This window comes from Serinus canaria, chromosome 2, assembly GCF_022539315.1.
Source record: "Serinus canaria isolate serCan28SL12 chromosome 2, serCan2020, whole genome shotgun sequence".
NCBI classification, from domain to species: Eukaryota; Metazoa; Chordata; class Aves; order Passeriformes; family Fringillidae; genus Serinus; species Serinus canaria.
In genome coordinates this window covers 81,760,981-81,781,648 of record NC_066315.1, presented here as the reverse complement: position 1 = coordinate 81,781,648, position 20,668 = coordinate 81,760,981, and the positions used below count along the sequence as shown (strand labels likewise).

At 53.4% G+C, this 20,668-nt stretch overlaps 1 protein-coding gene across 1 annotated transcript; it reads right to left on the bottom strand.

The window, feature by feature from the left end:
* Positions 1-1,908: 1,908 nt before the first annotated feature.
* On the bottom strand, positions 1,909-15,942 carry LOC103815434 (myosin-7). The gene is made up of 40 exons (XM_050970429.1): positions 15,640-15,942; positions 14,805-15,022; positions 14,233-14,376; positions 13,681-13,837; positions 13,533-13,560; positions 13,193-13,304; positions 12,735-12,827; positions 12,546-12,609; positions 12,246-12,344; positions 12,054-12,157; positions 11,836-11,974; positions 11,633-11,751; positions 11,378-11,527; positions 11,032-11,202; positions 10,587-10,896; positions 10,440-10,507; positions 10,207-10,294; positions 9,970-10,087; positions 9,759-9,882; positions 9,431-9,567; positions 9,222-9,348; positions 8,980-9,108; positions 8,667-8,909; positions 8,137-8,313; positions 7,884-8,029; positions 7,701-7,791; positions 6,647-7,036; positions 6,431-6,557; positions 6,210-6,328; positions 5,724-5,920; positions 5,335-5,518; positions 4,934-5,099; positions 4,729-4,853; positions 4,339-4,647; positions 4,004-4,207; positions 3,673-3,798; positions 3,295-3,570; positions 2,753-2,848; positions 2,116-2,250; positions 1,909-2,028 (listed from the first exon to the last, which is right to left on the bottom strand). Exons 2-40 carry the CDS (start codon positions 15,003-15,005, stop codon positions 2,008-2,010), a joined length of 5,814 nt encoding a protein of 1,937 aa, XP_050826386.1. The 5' UTR covers positions 15,006-15,022; positions 15,640-15,942; the 3' UTR covers positions 1,909-2,007.
* Between the last annotated feature and the right edge of the window lie 4,726 nt (positions 15,943-20,668).

The window sequence follows — 20,668 nt, the reverse complement described above, 5'->3', positions numbered from 1 at the left end:
GCACATCCCACATTCCCACTATGTCCCCCACCCTCTCCCTCTCTGCCCCACGCCGACACCTATGCCAGCCCTGCAGCCCCAAGGCCTTTATAGACCATCATGGGATGGGGAGGAGCATTCCTGGGGAGGGGGTGGCTGATAAAGGAGGAGGGGGGCACCTCCCCCCCTGCTTCCCCAGCCACAAGGTGGCATCTCTCCAGAGACTCTGGCATCCAGGATCCACATATTCACCCCACAGGATGAGCTATGGGGCAGAGCTCCAGGGGTGAGCAAGAGCTGTCCAGACCCCTTGTAGGGATGGGATGTGGGGTGGGCTAGGGGGCCTGGATGCCTGGGTCCCTTGTGTAGGAGGTGTCTGTGGAGCCCAGATGTCTGGATCCCTCGTGTGGGGGGGCAGGTGAGGGGGAACTAGGGAGCCCAGGCGCCAGGGTCCCTTGTGTGTGTGGGCAATCTCTGGGGACCAGGGCGCTTTGGTGGCGTTTGTGATGATTCTGTGGGTCTCAGATGCCTGGGTTTCTTGTGTGCGTGGGATCTGTGGAGCCCAGACGCCTGGTTTCTTTGTGCATGGAGGGGATCTATGGGGCTAGCATTCCGGGGACCTGTGTGGAGGGGGTGCCTATGGGGCCGGGATGCCTGGGTCCCTGGCCAATGTCCTGTCACCCGTGGGGTGGTGACAGCTCTACCCTGCCAGGTCTATATTGGGACACGACCGGAGAGTGGGGGGGAGATTGTTATCTCGTCCCCCCCACCCAGTGAGGCGCCGTGGGGCCGCCAGGGGTCTGAGGGACGGGGCGGGGGGGGGGGCCTGGCAGCAGTCCCCGAACACCGTGTCCACTTTGTCATCAAGGAGGTGACAAGTGTTCCCGCGAGGTGACACATTCCCGCGGGCGGGGAGGTCCCCACCTCCCCATTGTGCCCCACAGATCCCCCTCTCCTGCCCCACAGACCATCTCCTCTGCCCCACAGAGCCCTTACAGAGCCCCATAATTGCTCCATGGAGCCACAAAGAGTCTCCACAGATCCCCATAGAGTCTTTTTAGAGCCCCATGGAGTCCCCGTAAAGCCCCACAGAGACATCACCCCACCCTTCCTCGGCCCGAGTCTGGCGGGGGAGGGGAGCCGCCCGCACGCCGGGGTCCCCTGGGGTCCAGCATGCGGCGCCGCCAGGACCGGGAGGGACGGGACAGCGACAGATGGACGGCGAAAGGGAGGGTGAGGGGGGAAGGGGGGAGGGACAGAGGATTTGGTGGGGAGAAACAGGCAGGAGACAGAGGGACAATGGGACATAGAGAACTTGCAGGGACCAGGAACATGGAGAAGGCAGAAGGACTATGGGAGATGGAGGACATAGGGCTGGTGGGCGAAGAGGTGGTGGGGTGATGGGTGGCAAGTCCAGAGCAATGGAGGGACAGGTCAGTAGGATTGTGGGACATGGTGTGCGGTGGGACGGAACAGCTGGTGGCTAGGGGAACACTGAGGCCTGGAGAGAGGGACCTCAGCAGCTGCAACAGGAGAAGGTGCAATCTCAGGAACCAAAACATGCCTGAGGGGCTCTGTCCCACCTGTGGATCCCAGATGCTGTCCTCCACCTCCTGAGGTCCCCCCCCTCTCCACCCCCACATGTGTGTCTCTCCCCCATAGATCTAGGCTGGTGTGGAGCAGGCTGAGGTTACAGAACACTGTGGAGCAGACAGAGTATCTGCCCCACAGCAGATACACTGTGAGGCAGCCCAAGGTTGAGCTCATGGCTCACATCACATTGCACTGTGGGCCTGGTTGCATCCTGATGTGGGGCACGCTGTGCTGCACACTCATTGGTGAGTTTGTGTGGGCTACAGACATCCTGTGGGTGCCATGCCATGGGGAAACCCCACCCTCCCCACACAAACACAACCCCACACAAACTGCTGCTGCTCAATGCTTTTTATTGGCTGACCGAGGTTAGGGGGCTGGGAGTGGGGCTGGGCCACTTGGCGGTCCAGGGGATATTGTTGGGGATCCAGAGCTTCACTCTTCATTGAGTCCCTTCTGATGGAGAATGAGAAAAAGGGACTGTGAGCATGAGGAAGTTGTGGAGCAGCCATGGGGCAGCTGTAGGGCAGGGGAAAGTCCCACCTTGGCTCCAATGTCGCGGCTCTTGGCCCGCAGCTTGTTGACCTGGGACTCAGCAATGTCGGCACGCTCCTCTGCCTCATCCAGCTCGTGCTGCGCCTTGCGGAACTTGGCCAGGTTGGAGTTGGCCTGTTCCTCCTGAGGGAGCAGGGACACCAGTGAGGCTCCCACACAGCTCTGTCTGGCCTCCAACCACCCTGTCAGCTATCCCTCCATCCTATCTTCTTATTGCTTCATCTGCCTACCATGGACCCACCTGTCCTTCCAGACATCCCATCTTCCAGCCACCCAATCATCTCCTTAACAAACCATCCATCTAACATTCTTTCCATGCATGCATGCATGCGTCCGTCCGTCCGTCCATCCATCCATCCATCCATCCATCCATCCATCCATCCATCCATCCATCCATCCATCCATCCATCCATCCATCCATCCATCCATCCTTCCCACCACCATCTCCACATCCACCACCCACCCACTTTCTCCACTTTTCTCTTGACCTGCTCTCCTCACCCCCTGATACCCAACCCCCTGACCAGTCTAAGGTCCCCTTCTACTCCCCACATCCTCTCCACACCCCAAGCCCAAAGTGTCGTCTCCTAGGGGGTGGTCCCACTGATGTCCCTCCAGTGCTCACCGCCTCCTCTGCCTGTCGCTTGTAGGACTTGACCTTCATTTGGAGCTTGTCTACAAGGTCTTGGAGCCGGACCAGGTTCTTGCGGTCCTCTTCCGTCTGTGAGGTGAGACACATGTGGGTCAGGACATGATCCTGCCTGTGCTTTGAATCACCACGAGAGCAGTGAAAGTCAGGAGACCTTAATTATGTTCTTGGGGAGTGGAACCTCTCTAGATCTGTGGGTAGCCTCAGCCATGGGACAGGAAGTGGGTTGTCTCCCTGTGTGAAAGGATCTTCTTGCCCCTGATGAGGTCCCACCTGAGGTCCTGGATCATGCAGAAACCCCATGGATTCTGGGACACTGAGAGGTGGCCTGGGTGGCTCACAATCCAGGCAATATTCTGGGTGCCACTACCGTATTGGACATACACGTAATGGGTGCTCTACTTTACCCATGTCTCTCTGGCCAGAAGGTCAGCCATGTTCTATGTTCATCATGGGACATGAGGCCCTGGGGCCACAGGGACAGTGGATCACCTCCAGCACCAGCTCATACCACGCACCTGGTAGCTGAGTTCCTTGACACGGCGCTCAGACTTGCGGAGACCCTTGACACTCTCGGCATGGCGCTTCTGCTCAGCCTCCAGCTCATTCTCCAGCTCCCGCACACGAGCCTCCAGCTTCTGCAGCTGCTTCTTGCCCCCTTTGAGGGCCAGCTGCTCAGCCTCATCCAGCCTCATCTGCAGGTCCTTGATGGTCTGCTCCATGTTCTTCTTCATCCGCTCCAGATGGGCGCTGGTGTCCTGCTCCTTCTTCAGCTCCTCTGCCATCATGGCCGCCTGCCCGAGGAGAGAAGCAAGCAGAGAAGGAGGACCAAAGCATGCTCTCCATCATCCTCCAGTGGAAGGTGTCTTAGATGTTGGTCCCACCATGGCACTCACATCAGTGATGGCTTTCTTGGCCTTCTCCTCAGCATTCCTGCACTCCTGGATGGCTTCTTCCACCTCTGTCTGCAGCTGGGAGATGTCGGCCTCCATCTTCTTCTTCTGGTTGATGAGGCTGGTGTTCTGGAGTCAGAGGAGAGGACCTCAGGAGGTGTCTCTTGAACTGCTGACCTCTCCTTCTTCATCCCCCCAGTACTTAATGACCCCACAGCTCCCTCCCAACTTTGCAGGCTTAAAGGATCTGGAGATCTTGATAACTCAACCCATTAGAAGCCCACATTCCTTGGATGGAGGTGACCTCTATCCTTGCAGGTATGTGATGTCTCACCTGTGAGTGGAGAAGCTGGACCCTCTCGCTGGCCTCAATCAGCTCCTGCTCGGCCAACTTGCGGGCCCTCTCAGTCTGTTCCACCACTGCCCGCAGTTCCTCCAGCTCTGACTGGAGGAGGTTGTTTCTCCTCTCCACGATGGCAATATTCTCCTTCAGGTCTTCATTGACCCGTACCATGTCATCCAGCTGCAGTTGGGTGTCCTACAGGCAGCATGGGGGAAGAGGGTGAGGGGGTGGTGAGGAAGTGGCTCAAGGTCTACTTTTCTTCCACTCTGGGGTGGTGGGACCTACTACATGTGAACATACTTATGGGTTAGAAATCTAATGGGTACCTTGAGGCAGCCCTGCAGTGTCTTAACTTGCTTCTGAGCTTCAGCAGCCACGCGGTTGGCATGGCTGAGCTGAATCTCCATCTCATTGAGGTCACCCTCCATCTTCTTCTTCAGCCTCAGGGCCTCGTTGCGGCTCCGGGTCTCAGCATCCAGAGAGGTCTGCAGTGAGTCCACCACCCGCAGGTGGTTGCGCTTGGCCTGCTCCATCTCCTCATCCTTCTCGGCCAGCTTGCGCTCATAGTCTGCCTTGACCTGGTTGAACTCCAGTTGGGCCCTCAGGATCTTTCCCTCTTCATGCTCCAGAGAAGCCTGGTGGAGACAGAGAGAAATTAGCAGGCCACAGAGAAGACCAGGTCAATGTGGGACTCATGGGGATGTGATTTGGCTCACCTCAGCCTCTTCCAATGCAGCTTGGAGCTCCAGTTTCTCAGCATCCAGCTGCTTCCGGACCTTCTCCAATTCATGGATGGTCTTATGGCTGCCACCCAGCTGCTCCGTCAGGTCCGAGATCTCCTCTGCCCAGATCATAACCCATCAGACTTGGTGGAAAGTGGTGGAATACAAAAAGGTGGGTAGGGAAAGACCACAGTCTCACCTTGGAGATTCTTGTTTTCCCTCTTCAAAGTCTCTAAGTGATCAAGTGACTCCTCATAAGCGTTTTTCAGCTTGAAGAGCTCAGTGCTGAGTGACCTGGCCTCTTTCTGCGATGCTTCTAGTTCCACCTGTGACTCTTCAAACTTCTGCTTCCACTCAGACAAGATCTATAAGGACACAACCTGCTCAGCTGCTGCTTTCCACATGAAGAACCCTCTTTCCATCCTCCTTCTCCTTTCCCCAATAATCTCTTGAAAGGGACTTTAGAGTCTGCTAAAACATGGCCCTTGAAAGTTGTTCCGCCTTCTTCTGGACTTCTCCTGCCTTTTTTTAAATCATGGGACCCCCATTTCTGTACCTTCTTCCCACCCTTCTCCTTCCATCATTTCTTGGTCCTCCCACCTTGTCAAAGTTTCTCTGCTTCTTGTCCAACGCAGCTGCTGCTGCATTTGACCGCTCCAGGTCTGCCATCAGGTCCTCAATCTCATTTTGCAGACGGTGTTTGGTCTTCTCCAGGGAGGAACACTTGGCATTGACTGCCTCCACTGCCTCCTCAGCCTCCTGCAGCCGCTGGGCCAGCTTCTTCCTGCCGTGGGAGAAAATCTGACTGTGGTCACCCATGGACCAAGTGGGCCAATTCAAACATTCTTCTACCCACTGATTAGCTGACGTTCGGCTCTGGATCTCCTTTACAATCTCCAGATTATTATACGTTCTCTGGATCCTTGTACTGTAGAAGTCTCCACTCACCCTTGCCCCATAGAAGCTCCCTTCATGGGGAGATGACTCACTTGGCTTCCTCCAGTTCCTCAGTGCGCTGGATGGCATCTGTCTCATACTTGGTCCTCCACTGTGCCACCTCAGAGTTGGCCTTGGAGAGTGAGCGCTGGAGCTCAGCCTTGGCCTCTGTCTCCTCCTCATACTGCTCCCTCAGAAGGTCGCAGTCGTGCCGGGCTGACTGGAGGGCATGGGCCAGTGCATTCTTGGCCTGGGAGGGGAGAGAGTTGCAAGGTGAGGAGAAGCTGGGTCCATATCAAGTTGAGCTATATTGGCATTCTCCAACTCCAGCTACCTAGTTACAAACCAATCAATCCAACGCAACCCAAGCTAACCCATCCTCCCTGTAACTCACCAGAACTACTGAATTTATGAGGACCCTCGATTCATTTTCTCCTACTGTGAGGGCAGGCTCCTGATGCACTTCTCAATCCCAAACCAGCCACGTCCTTGGCACTGGAAGTGTCTTTCAGCCTCACTGACCCCCCAACAAAGCCTACCTTGACTTCTTCCTCTAGCTGCCTCTTGAGGTCCTCCAGCTGTTGCGTGTAGGTGAGTTTTCCTCGTGTCATCTGGTTGATGAAGGCTTCCTTCTCCTCCAGCTGCCTGGAGAGTTCACCTGTCAGGTGGAATGGCAGATAATCAGTTACAGGACACAGCCCAAAACCACCCCACTGGGCAAGAGTTAGGTAATTGGGTTAGGAAAGAGCAAAACCCTCACCATTCTCAGTCTGGAGCTTGGCTCGTTGAGTAGTGAGGTCATTGACCATGCGTTGAGCCTCTTCGGACTTGGTCCGGTGCTCATTCATCTGATCTTCCATGGTGCGGCACATCTTCTCCAGGTTGGCCTACAAAGAGGAAGGGCAGGAAGATGAAAGGGAACCTTGAGAGGGCAGAGGAAATATTGTTCCTTCATGGCTGGAGACCTATTTCCTACCTTGGTCTTTATCAGTTGCTCCATGTTGGAGCCAACATCATCCAGCTCCAGCTTGAGCTCACTCTTCTCCTTCTCCAGCTTCTGCTTGACACGCTGTAAGTTGTCAATCTGCTCGCTGAGCTCGGCCACGCTGTCGGCGTGCTTCTTGCGCAGCGCAGCAGCCGTGGCCTCGTGCTGCAGCGTGGCCTCCTCCAGGTCCCGCCGCATCTTCTGGAACTCTGCCTCACGCTTCTTGTTGAGCTCGATCTGCACTGATGTGGCACCACCCGCCTCCTCCAGCCGCTCACTGATCTCCTCCAGCTCCCGTGACAGGTCTGTGCGCAGCTTCTCCACCTTGGCTCTGCCTGTCCGCTCTGCTTCCAACTCCTCCTCCAGCTCCTCAATCCGCGCCTGTGCTCCATGGATGAAACATGTTTTCAGTGGACTTGGTTTCACCCAACTCTTCCACTCAACTCAGCCAATTAAGCTGGAGAGTCTTTAAGTCAATTAAGTCAATTCAACCAACTGTAGACTCTTCAGCTCAACCCAAACAGCTGTAGACCCTTCACCTCAACCAGTCTCGATCCTATCCAGTTCTTTTCAACCTAATCAAGATCTGAGCTCTCCAGATCAACGTGGCCTTATTTAAAGACACTCCACCTTCCCAAATTACCTTGAGATTCTTGAACTCAGCTTGTCTTGAGGTCATTCCAATTGGTCCATTCTAATTGGACTAACAGACAACTCAGCACAAACCACTCTAAGGACATTTGAATGAACATGACTCAACCCAGGTGGTGGTCTGCTCAGCTCAGATGCCAAGATGCTCCCCATACCCTGAGCACTCCAAACCCATTGGTTCAGCTCAGCCCCCATGAGAGCCAACTTGTGCAGGAGCCCATGAGTCATTTCAAGACAATAAATGACAGAGGTTCTGGGACAAGGGATATGCCATGGGCTTCCAACGTAATGTGGATGGCATACTGGTTTAAGTCCTTCTCAAAAAGATATGAAGAAGATAATGGGGAGGACCATTCCTCCTTCTGCTTGACCCCCAAGCTGAAGCCCACCTCACCTGAAGTTCTTTGAGCTTCTTCTGGAGCTGGGCTGCAACTGCTTGCTCATCCTCAATTCTGGCATTGAGGGCATTGAGCTCAAAGTCTTTCCTAGGTGTGAGGAGAAACACCAGTAAGTCATTCTTCTGAGTGCTCAACAGAGGTGTTATAGGTAAAGGACAAGCAAGCATGCAGGCCCTTACTTTTTCAGCCTCTCATCCAGCTGTTGCTTGTCATTCTCCAGGTCCATGATATTCTCCTGAGCCAACTTCAAATCACCTTCCAGCTTCCTTTTGGCCCGTTCCAGGTCCATCCGGACCTTCTTCTCTTGCTCCAGTGAACTTTCCAGCTGCAAGTGAGGAAGAGACACACCCATCAGCCACCACAAACTCACACTCCAGAAAGACTTCCACCCCCCAAGGGACCAGTTATGTGTCTGTCATGGCCTATACTCACATCATCCACTTGCTGTTCCAGCTTGACTTTGGCCTTTGTCAAGGTGTTGACCTTGTCTTCCTCTGCCTGCAGGTCATCCAGTGCTTGCTGGTGAGATTCTTGCAGGGCCTTCTTCTCCTTTGTTAGCTTGACAATGATCTCATCCAGGCCGGCCATCTCTTCTGTGAGGTTCTTGACCTGCAGAAGGAGAAATATCCGGCCTCCAGCTTGGTACCAGAGGTAGGACATGAGACAGGAGGTTGTTCTTGCTCTTTGTGAAGCTGGGTCTAAGTCAGGTGATGCAGGAAAACACAGCCAGCCTTGGTTCTTGATGATGCAATCCAACCACTCTTGGATTATTACAAGCCAACCTGAGCAGTTTTGGGTCTTAATGACCCAACTCATCCAGCCTTGAATTTGGCAGCCCAAACAGCCTTGATTCTTGGCAACACAATCCAACCAGCCTTGGGTCTTCACCAGACTGTATTCACCTTGGCTTAAGTCAGCTCAGTTCCCCACAGTTTAAGGTCAAGACATCTTGCCACCCTCACCTTGTTCTCAGTGGCGTGTTTCTCCTTTTCCACCTTGGCCAATGACAACTCCAGGTCATCGATGTCCTTCTTCAGCTCTGAGCATTCATCCTCCAGCTTCCTTTTCTTTGCTGTCAATTCAGCATTCATCTCCTCCTCATCCTCCATCCTCTCAGTCATCTCTTTCACCTTGGCCTCCAGCTGGATCTTGTTCTTGATCAGCTGGTCACAGCGCTCCTCAGCGTCAGCCAGGTTGTCTTGCTCCTGGAAGGGATAAGCTTTGTTTGAGATGAATGAAAAAGGAGCATGGGGCCAGGACATCTAGGTCACTCACAGCCTGCACTTGGAGCTGAAGGTCATTTTTCTCCTGCAGCATGGAGACCATCTTCTCCTCTAGCTCCTTTCGCCGGGCTTCTGACTTCTCTAAGGCCTCCTTCAGCCTCGCAAACTCTTCTTTCATGTTCTGTGGGAAGCACAAAGGTGCCACATGAATCTCATTTCTTCCTTTTTGTCCCCACCTACCACTTCCTCTCTCCATCCACCCACTCACCTTCCCTACCTATGGCCCTGTCCTACCTGCATCTCTTTCTCTGTCTCAGCACTCTTCAGCAAGGGCTTGATCTTGAAGTAGAGCTTCATCCAAGGCCAGTTCTTCACCCCCATGAAGGCCCTGATGTTCCACTGGATCACCAGCAATGAGTCTCTGGAGAAGCCACATCAAGACATGGGTCATCAGGAGCTTCCACTCAATATGGATGCAACACCATCTCCATCTCACCACCTACCTGCGCTCTAGGATCTTCTTGAACTCCTGACGGGACAGGAAACCACGTACTTGGGCCTGCAAGCGGGTCATGATCCGGGCCAAGCGCTCATCCCTCATCTCCTCCAGCAACCCCAGCAGCCCAGCCTTGAAGAAGACCTTTGAGGAAAGATGAAGATAAGTTCTGCTGGCATTTTAGGACATGGTGGAGGGATGGGTGGTGGTGTGGATGGGGGGAGCTCAGATGGGTAGGTGGACAAGCAGATGATGGGACCATAGAGTCCATCTGGTCCCACCATGAAAACCTTGTGGATGGTGGGACCACCAGAACTGAGATCAAGTGACCGCACCTTGGTGTGTCCAAATTTGTACTGGTTGTGGTCAATATCAAGGGATCCCAGGAGCTTCTCAGCGCCCTTGCGGCTGTCAATGAACTGCCCCTCAGGAATGGCAGCAGGGTTCAGGATGCGGTACCTGGTGACCAGAGAGAACGTGAAAACCCTGAGGTTTGTCCTCTCTGGGTTGTCCACGCCATCCCCACATTTTCTCCTCTGTGCCTACCGCTGTCGGAAGTCCCCATAGAGGATGCGATTGGGGAAGCCCTTGCGGCAGATGCGGATGCCTTCCAGCACTCCATTGCAGCGAAGCTGGTGCATTACCAGGGGGTTGTTCATCACACCTGGCAGTGGGTCATCAAGACTGGTGAGTCAAGGCCTGCCCCACAGCACTGCTCCCCACCACCACCTTTGGCCAGAGCCCAGCAGTCTCCTCTGGATCAACCCTCAGGGACTGGCTCACCAGGAGACTTGGTCTCATTGGGGATGATGCAGCGGACGAAATGAGGGTGGGTAGACCGCAGGTTGGTCATCAACTTGTTGAGATTCTCCTAAAAAATGGAGGAGGAGATGATGAAGGGAATGAAGACACCCCCCCCCCCCCCAGCCTGTCCCACCAAGGGTCATCCCTTGCCCTGGGACATGTTTTCCATGCCCACACACCCTTGGGTCCACAAATAACCCTTGAACTCTCACCCGATGCAGGGCAGAGACAGTTTGGAAGGAGGAACCTTTCTTCTTAGCTCCTTTCCCCTTCTCCACGGCTGTTGGAGAAGAAGAAAGGATGACATAGGACAGGGACAGGGTAGAAAGAAGGATGCTGAGGAAAGAGGCTCCTCTTACGTGCATCAGCCCCAGCATAGTTGGCGAAGAGATTGGCCAAGAGCTTCAGGGCTGATTTCTGGTAGAGCCCAACCACTGTCTCATTGAGGGGGTCCTTGTTCTTCTGCAGCCACCCGATGATGTTGTAGTCCACTGTGCCAGCATAGTGGACAAGGGCAAAGTGGGCCTCTTGCTTCCCCTTGATGTTTCGTGGCTTCCCAAAGTTGGCCGACTTGCCCAGGTGATTATCAAAGAGCTTAGCCTTGAAGGTCATGTCCGTGGCCTTGGGAAACATGCATTCCTCCTCCAGGATGGACATGATCCCCATGGGCTAGGAAGAAAAGACCTTGTTGGCTACAGTGAACACCAAGTACAACCCAACTGGCCAAGAAACTTTAGGGTCCTTGCCAAGCTGCAACTGAAAGGGCCCTTCCCCAGCCCCATGAGGCCCTGGGGGAGGTGGTACCTTCTCAATGAGGTCAATGCAGGCCTGGAGGTCCATGCCAAAGTCAATGAACTCCCACTCAATGCCCTCCTTCTTGTATTCCTCCTGCTCCAGCACGAACATGTGGTGATTGAAAAACTGCTGCAGCTTCTCGTTGGTGAAGTTGATACAGAGCTGCTCAAAGCTGTTGAACTGGGGAAGGAGAAAGGAAATGACCAGTGGAGTCAACACAACAACTAATATGTTTGGTGGGGTCAACCTAAGCCCCAACAGGGTCAACACAAATGAAAACAAAGTCATCTGACCATCCAGTAGGATTAACTCTACATCCAATGGAGTCAACACAACACAGTCAACCAGAGCTTACATCAAAGATTTCAAAGCCAGCAATGTCCAAGACACCAATGAAGTACTGCCGTGGCTGCTTGGTCTCCAGTGAATTGTTGATCCTGGTCACCATCCAGTTGAACATTTTCTCATACACGGCTTTGGCCAAGGCTCCAACAGCATAAATCACCTGCAAGAAAGATGCCCTACCAGTGAGAGGGCCTCTTGGTGTTCTCCTTGCTGGAGATGGCACCATGTCACCTAAAGGAGGACATTTTGGGGATGTCCTACTCACCTGCTGGACATTCTGCCCCTTGGTGACATACTCATTGCCCACCTTGACCCGAGGGTGGCACAACCCCTTGAGAAGATCAGCTGAGTTCAGCCCCATTAGGTAAGCCGACTTGTCTGCCTCTGAGGATGAAGAAGTGAAAATATGAACCTGGATGGATCATGGAGTTCACCCCAGTTTGCACCTCAACCTTGCTTGGACCCAACCTTCTGTGCCATCTGGTTCTGCCTGCTCTTCCCGTTGTTTCTGCTTGAACTTCATGTTGCCAAAGTGCATGATGGCTCCTGTCAGTTTATAGATGGAGTTCTTCTCCTCTGGAGTGAATCCCAGGACATCAAAGGCACTCTATGGAGCAAAAATGTGTTTAAGATTTTCTGCAGCCCACAGAGACACAGACACACTGCCTAATGGCCTCTCATCTCACATCCGTGGCCAGGAGCTCCTCTCCATCATCAATGGATGGAACTGTGGTCTCTCCTTGGGAGATGAAGGCATAGTCGTAAGGGTTGTTGGTCACTAGCATCATGTCTGAAAGGAGAAAAAGGGGTTGAGACAGGCAGGTCCCAAAAGGGGTGCAGGATCAGGTATTTGTGGGTAACTTGGGAGCATAGCTCACCCAGCAGCTCTGGCTTCTTATTTGAAAGGATCTGGTAGTAAATGTGGTAGTTTCTTTCAGCCTTCAGCTGGAAGATCACACGGGACTTCTCCAGGAGGTCTGGGATGGGAATGAAGAGAAGATGAATGGAATTTGGGATGAGGAGATAGAGGATCAGATGGATGAATGGAGGGAGGCTTGAGGATGTAGAAGGATAGATGGATGGTGGCATGAGGAGAAGGATGGACAGGTCGATGAAGAGATAGAGGAAGGCATGGTGGACAACAAGATGTCCTCTCATAGAGCCCTCAACCTACTCACAGGTCTCAATGTCAGCTGATGCCAACTTCCCAGTGGCCCCAAAATGGATCCGGATAAACTTCCCCTGTAAGAATAGTGGAAGGAGGTGGAGGTGGCCACCTTTTCCCAGAACACCCCCAACCCACAGACCCTTCCCCTCGGACTCCACGCCCTAGACTCTTCCTTACAGACACCACTGCCAACACTCACAAATCGGGATGAGTTGTCATTCCGGACAGTTTTGGCATTGCCGAAGGCTTCCAAGGCAGGGTTGGCCTGGATGATTTGGTCCTCCAGGGTGCCCTGGATGGAGTGGGACACTGTCAGGGGGGGTTCTCACCCAGTAAGTTTGAGGGGCTAAAGGGTGTGAGGTTGAAATGGATAGATGGGAGAACACAGCTGTCCATGAAGGTTTTAGTGGGTGGTCGGGTTGATGGACAGGGATGTGGGTTGATGCTATGGGTGGATGGAGGGATGGTTAGTTGGTTGGATGGGGATGGGACAGATGAATGGAAGGTTGGATAGATGGTTGGTTGGTTTGGTTGGTTGGTTGGATTTTTGGGAGTTTGGTTTGGTAATTTTTGGGGTGATTGATTGTATTAGTTGGACAGACAGACAGCAGAATGTTGGCCACACCCAGGATGTCATCCCCCACCTACTGCCCTTACCTTGCCTGGGGCCCCCGCCTCCTTCTTGCCACGGTCACCGATGGCAGCAATGACAGCAAAGTACTGGATGACCCTCTTGGTGTTCACAGTCTTCCCCGCCCCGGATTCTCCACTGAAGGTAGTCAAGGAGATCAATGGTTGGATACTGGTGCTATGGTGCTGGGGGTGGGAACTCACTGGGGAGGGATGGATAATGGACCTCCACAGACAAGTCCATGTAGTGATAAAGGGTTGGCCAGTGGGCATGACTTCAAGAGGGAAGGGGAGAGGCTATGTTCTAGGTGGGGGGCTCTTAGCTGTGAGCAGGATTAAGACAGCGTTTGCAGATGAGATTACTCACGTGATGAGGATGGACTGGTTCTCCCGATCTGGTGGGATGAGGAGAAGAAACATGAGGTTCTGAAGCCCACCTTGGCTCTGCCCCACATCTCCTGCTCCCCAAAAAGATCAGGGAATATTGTTATGGGGTTCCTGCAGAAGGTCCCTACCTGTTAGCATGTTCTGGTAGGCATTATCAGAGATGGAGAAGATGTGGGGGGGAGCTTCACTCCGCTTCTTTCCCCTGTAGGCAGCCACCACCTCAGCATTGTAGACAGGCAACCACTTGTAGGGGTTGACAGTCACACAGAAGAGCCCTGAGTAAGTCTGGAGAAAAGAGCAGGTGGGTCAGAGTCATAAGGTGCCACCCCACCAGGTGGTCTAAGGGGTCTGCAGAAGTGACCTTTTGTGACTAGGCAATATCTTGGGTTTAGATGACCCCTGTGGTCTGGAGAAGGGACATCTTGGGTGTGGGGGACCAAAGAGGTCTGGAGGGAGGATGTCCCAGTTCTGGGTGGCCCATATGATCTGGAGAGGGGACCTGGGTTTTAGTGGTCCTAAGGATCTGGGTGGTTCAAGAGGTATAAAGGATCATCCCAGTTATAGGTGGACCATGAGATCTGGAGAAGGGATATCTTGCACCCACATGGCCCGAGGGGTTTACAGAAAGGGTGTCTGAGTTCTGGATGGGGTCTGAAGAACCTCATGGGCTCACAACTCACATAGATCATCCAAGATGCGTAGCGGTCCTTGAGGTTGTAGAGAACGGCAGGCTCGTGGAGGAAAGTCAGCATGGCCATGTCCTCAATCTTGTCAAACTTGGGGGGGTTCTGCTGCATGATCTGGTCCTCCTTGACCGTCACTGTCTGCTCAAGGTAAGGAGGACCCCATGGAGCAGGAACACAGGGCAAGGAGTTGCCCCAGGTGTTCCCTTCAAAAGGGCTGGGAGCTGGGCATCTGAGTGTTCACTTGAGAGCCAGAGGAGGTCTAGGTGTCCCTCAAGTGATAAAGAAGATGTTTTGGGGTCTGGGTGTCTCTGGGGTAGTAGAGGAGGTTGGATGGGGTCTAGCTGTCCAGTGGGTTCTGGGAAAGGTGGAGTAGGGTCTAGATATTTCCTGGGTTCTAGAGAAGATGCTGTGGAATCTGACCATCCAGTGGGTGCTAGAGAAGGCATGTTGGGGTCTAGATGCTTCTTGGGTTCTAGAGAAGGTGGGTTGGGTTCTTTGTGTCCCATGTGGAATAGAGTTGCTATTTTGAGGTTCTGGTGTCCCAGGTGTGGCTGGGGTCCCCCCACCTTGCCATGTTCGGTCTCAGCAGTGATCTTGGAGCCCTCGCGGCTGACAATGGTGGCCTTGACATATTCCTCCTTTTCATCAGGGACGAAGATGTCCTTCTTCAGGTCGAAGGGGCGGGTCTGGGCAGCCAGCCGTTCCTTCTCCGACTTGCGGAGATAGGGGGCAGCCTCCCCAAATTCTGCCATCTCCACATCAGGCATGGTGGCACTGGATAGGGCTGGGTGGGGTAGGAAGGATCAGACCCTGCAAGTTCTGCCACTTCCCCCCAGTTAACGCCATTGCATCTCTTTCCTTGGTGAACACACCCCCTGTTCTTCTCCACATCTACCACTTCCTCCTGGTCAACCCAACTCCTTCATTCCTCCCCAGTGCTCCCAGTTTCTCTCCAATGCTCCCACTCTTCCCAGCTGGCCCATCTCAAGTCCATCCTCCATGCTTCCATTATCTAGTGTTCCCTCTCAATGCTTCCAGTTCCTCTCCAGTGCTCCCAGTCAGCCCCATCCAAAGTCCATCCTTGGTGATCTCATTTTCTCCCATTCTTCTCCAGTGCTCCCAGTTCCTTTACAGCGCTCCTTGTTCCTGCCAGACCTCATTTCCATCCCAAGTTCCTTCTTGGAAGTACCAGTGCCCTCCCCAGTGCTCCCTGTTCCTTGCAATGCCTCACACTGCCTGCCCTTTATCCCACCCCAGTGCCTTCCAGTACCCCCCAGTACTCCTGCATCCTTCCCAGTCCTTTCCTGTTCCCTAAAGACCCTCCCAGTATCATCCCAGACCCTCCCAGTCATCCCCAGTCTCCCCAGACACTCCTCAGTTCATTCCACTACTCAGCCCCACCTCTCTCTGCAGTCTCCGAGTCAGGGGTTGACAGTGCAGACTCAGGGCGGTTCTGGTCCTGCTCCGGGACACAACACCCCCCCCATCTCAGTATGTCCCAGAATATCCCAATTTGTCCAATTACATCCCAGCATCCCTCCCCAGCCCTGCCAGTACTTCTCCAGTACACCACCACACAGACACAGACACACACAGACACACACACACTCACACACGCACACACACACTCACACACACACACACACACACACACACACACACACACAGAGACTACTGCTCAGTAAGTTCCAGTATACCCCTAGTATTTATCCAGTACCCTCCCTTCTCCCCCAGTATCACTCCAGTCCCTTCCAGACCCCCATATTTCACACCCACATAAACTCTCCCAGCATCATCCCAGTCCCACCCTGTTTCCCCACAGATGCTCCCAGTATCATCCCAGTCTCCTGCAAAGACACTCCCAGTTCCTTCCTAGATCCTCCCAGTCCCTCCCAGTTCCCCTACAGACCCTCCCAGTATAATCCCAGTCCCTCCCAGTCCCTCCCAGTTCCCCTACAGACCCTCCCAGTATAATCCCAGTCCCTCCCAGTTCTCCCATAGACCCTCCCAGTTCTCCTATAGACCCTCCCAGGTCACCCACAGACCCTCCCAGTTCCCTCCCAGTTCCTCCCTGTTCTTTCCCAGTCTCTTCCAGTTGCCCCTAATTCCCCCATAACCCCCTCCCAGACCCTCACAGTGCTCCAAGTGCCCCCTGCCCCACCTGCCCCTGGGTCTGCAGGCACTGGCTGGGGGACCCCCCCTTATATCCCCCCCTCCCCCCTGCAGCTGCGTCACCAGGAGGGGGGGGGGCATGTACAGACGGGTGACCTCAAGGCCACCTTACTGCCCTATAGGGACACGGTGACCCCTATGGATCTCCAGTACACTCCCCAGATCCATAGGGCCCTCCCTCTGCTCTGTAGTCCTACAGGACCTTCACTGCCCTATAGGGTCCAGTGACCCCTATGGACCCATAAAGCTCCACCAGTCCCATGGGACCCCCATATCTCACACCCACAAGGACCCTATAGCTCCCCCCTACCTCACAGGACCTACTTCCAGCTCCATAGGACTCCCCCAGCCCCATAAGACATCACTCCAGCCCTATAGGACATGCAGAGAACCCTTCTCAGCCCCACAGGGTTCCCATTACTTCCTTTCAATAAGATCCATTTAAGCGTGCACAGCCCCATAGAACCCATTCCCAGGACCCCTCCCCACTCCCATGGTCCTATAGGACCCATATCCAGCCCCACAGGACCTCTAAATGTTTCCCTATAGGACCCTCTTAGTTTCCCCCCCTTACCACAGGCCATTCCCTGCCCTATGGACCTTCCATACAACCCACTCCTAGCCCCACAGAATACCCACAGGGCTCCCCCAGACCCATAGGACCCCCCAGACCCACAGGATACCCCCCTCTCAGCCCCTATAGGGGCCCCCTCTAACTCCCCTTGCCCTCCACCCCCCCAGTTTATTGTGGGATAGATGAGGCAAGCCAAAAGACTCGTCTGGATGCCTGGGTCCCCTTGTGGTGGGGGAGGGGACAGACAGACAAAGGACAGGTGTGACCCCCCCCTTCCCCCTCCAAGGGAGCTAAGGCATCTGTGCCCCTCCTCCCATCCCTTTGTTCCCTCTCCCTCCCCCCACAATGGGATATTTTTGGGACGTCCCCCCCCACAACCCCTGACATCCGATCAGCTCGTGACGCCAGTGGGGCTGTGGGGCACCTTCACCTCATAACCATATATGGGGCTGGCCCTACAGGTTCCTCTTCCCCCCTTCGACCCCCAAAGCTCACCTAAGAATAGACAGGGGCACCCAGGCATCCAGGCCCCATCAATCCCATTAGATGCCCTACAGAGGACCAGGTGTCTGAATTTCACCTAATTTTTCTGATTCCCCACAAAGTTTCCTGATTTTTCCCCAGATTTCCTTGGTTTTCCCCTGATTTTCCTACATTTCCATCATTTTGCCCTGAACTTCCTTGGCGTCCCCTAATTTTCCCAAATTTTCCAGGTTTTTCCCAAATGTCTTTATTTTATACTGGAATTTGCCCCAAATTTCTTTGTTTTGCCCTTGATTTCCCCAAATTATTTTTTCGCCAGTTTCCCCTAATTCCCTCGCTTTGCTAGTTTTCCCTCAATTTCCCCTTATTTCCCTGAATTTCCCCTATTTTTCCTATTCTGACCTTTTACACCTAAATTTCCTCTTATTCTACCTGTATTTTCTCTAATCTCCCTCAATTTACTCCACTACTTCCAAGTTTTTCTTTATTTCCCCTACACTTCCCTAAATTTCCACATATTTTCCCTGATACCCCTAAGGTATTTCATTTTTTCCAAATTTTCCCAAATTTTCCTCATTTCCCTCTATTTTCCCAAAATTTTCACCAGAATATATCCCTAATTTTCCCCTAACTGAAATTTATCTCCCAAATTTACCACATTTTTTATATCTATCTCCCAATTTTTATTACTTTCTCCAGATTTCCCCTAATTCCATCCTACTTTGCCACAATCTTCCCCAATTTTCCCCGATTTCCCTGAATTTCCCCTTTATTTTTTCACAGTTTCCATAATTTTGTCAATTTCACCCTAACTGCCCCTGATTTCCCCCAACATCCCAACATTTTCATAACTTCTCTTGTTTTCTCCATATTTTACCTAATTTGCTCCAACACTTTATTGGATATGGGGGGAAACCTAGCGGCAGGGATGAGGAAAAGGCTCAGGTACTTAAAGCCTCCTCAGCTTCAGTCTTTAATAGTAAGAGCACTTGTTCTCAGCATAGCCAGGACCCTGAACTGGAAGACTGGGATGGGAACAAGAACAAGGCCCCCAAAAAACAAGGACTGTACCACTCAGGCATTTCCCTCTCAGACATTCCCTCCCTGACAAGCGCTCCTGGTCCTGCAGAAGCTCCTCATCCTCCCGGGAAGGTGAGGTCAGCTACTGCCTCTCCCTTGGCTGAACAACACTTGACTTGAACTTGGTTCTGACTGACAGAGCCAGAGCTTTCCTTGACATTACTTTTGGCAATTTGGCCTTTTGTGTCTGTCCAGACAAAACCTCTCTGGGCTTCCAACACCCTCCCGCCCCCAGCCACTCTCTAATGACAGGGCTTCCTTTCCTGGTGCTTCCTCAGTGCCAAGAGCGGTCTCATCTATTCCATTCGACTATTTGTGTTCCCTGACCATCACACAGAGCTGTTTCTGTGCTGCCCCATCTGCCACCCTGCCTTCTATATGTGCCAAGTGCTGCCAGCTGCCAGCAGAGCAGAGCTGCCCACCCACCACAGCCGTGCTCCCGTGCCCATTTGTATCCCCGGCACAATGGTCTTGCACTCAGTCTGGGGAAAATAAATGGGATCCACTGCCAGATAAAACTGACCCAATACCTGCCCCTCTTCTTCGCCAGGATCCCTGTGGGACCTGACTCAAGACAGGCAGGAACTGTGGCTCAGGTTCCACAGTGGCCCAGCATCTGCAGCCTGAGGTGAGAAAAAACCCAGAGGGCTCCTTCTGAAACGAGGAGGGGAAACGAGTGGCCTTTTCTTCTGTGGTGTATGACTGCTGACAGAGCAGTGCCACAGAGAGCAGACCGCAGCAGCACATGTAAATACAGGCTGCTGAGACTGTTCTTTCTTCACAGCACTCCCTTGAGGAGGACTCAAGACATGGATGGAGAGCAAGGTGCGACTAAGGCAACTCTAATTCCCATCATGGCACTCTCTTCCTCTGTCAGGAAGTGTGAGACAACAGGAAAAGGAAGTGTGGCCATAAGCAGGGCCAACCTTTCAACCTTCATCAGCACCAACCTTTTGGCTGGCTATGACAGGAAACTAGAGGAGAATACATGCTGGAGGGAGGAAAGAAACTTCTGCAGCGTGCCCTTCCTCACAACTCCAGTAAAGCCTGGGACCCCAGCCTGGTCCAAGCTTGGCAACGGCCTTCCTGCTGCCATCATGGATGGAGTCCTGCACTTCACTCTCAAAAGAAGGGACAGTGGATTTTATTGATACACAAGTGAGTTAGCCAAGTTCAGTAGCAAGCGTGACAGTGACTTAACAAGTCTCAAGGTCGGGGCTTCACTCGGCACCTCTCTTAAATTTTTTTCTGCAGGGCAAGAAAAAGGGAGAAATATAGGCATGGGAAGGCAGTTTCTATAAAAACAGCCATGGAAACCACAGGTGGTTATCTTTTTTCTTTTGAAAGCAGAGTCTCTAGTCGGGCTGCTGCGAGCTCAGAGGCACCCGACAGGTGCCCAGCATTCTGATTCAGTGCACGTCTGCCCAGTCTGAACCCACAGTTCCTGCTGCGCCTGTAGCTCAGGCAGAGACAGGGAATGCTGCAAGGCACAAAGAGCAAGGGAAAGATGCTGCTGTTGCCAAGTGTTTCCTAGCAATGACAGTGCTCTCCTCTGCTTTCTTGCATGTTTCCCTCCCTGAACTCTGGTCCTACTGAATGCCCTGCCCCACTCTCTCTCCTTGCACCAGCCCTGAACTGCTCCGTCCTTTGGGGCACTCTCCAAAATGTCCTCTCTGTCCATCGGGGCTCAAAGCAGTTCTGCCCACAGCCAAACTTCTGAAATGGCCCCATGCAGAAGGTTGGGGCAGCAGGGCTCTAATGCTGATCAAAACCAAAAGACTCAAGTCTTCATGCCAATACAGTGCTTTGCTGAAACCTTCACAGGCCCAGTTCTGCCTCAGCACTACTCTCTGTCAGCTGAGTGCAATGCCACAGACTGTGGGGACACTGCTGTTGGGTCCTGCTGACCTTCACCACGCCTGAATGGCCGTGGTGGCCACTGGGTGAGCAGAGGTGGCCATTCAGAGCCCTGACCACAGGCTGTGAGTGAGACGCACTGTGTGCTCTGGCATTGCACCAGCAGACCCAAAGAAACCCCAAGGACCCCCACTGCTGAAGGGGACAAACACAGAAGGAGATGCGGGCCTGGCACACTGCTGCTTCCTCTGGAGGCTTTCTCCA

What these genes read in the sequence shown, in the direction of transcription:
- LOC103815434 (XM_050970429.1), bottom strand. Translation starts at nt 15,005, where the DNA reads ATGCCTGATGTGGAGATGGCAGAATTTGGGGAGGCTGCCCCCTATCTC. An exon ending in AGGGGCAGAATGTCCAGCAG is followed by an intron (nt 11,528 to 11,632) that starts GTGAGTAGGACA and finishes TCTTTCTTGCAG; the next exon opens with GTGATTTATGCTGTTGGAGC. An exon ending in GCATTGACCTCATTGAGAAG is followed by an intron (nt 10,897 to 11,031) that starts GTACCACCTCCC and finishes TTTTCTTCCTAG; the next exon opens with CCCATGGGGATCATGTCCAT.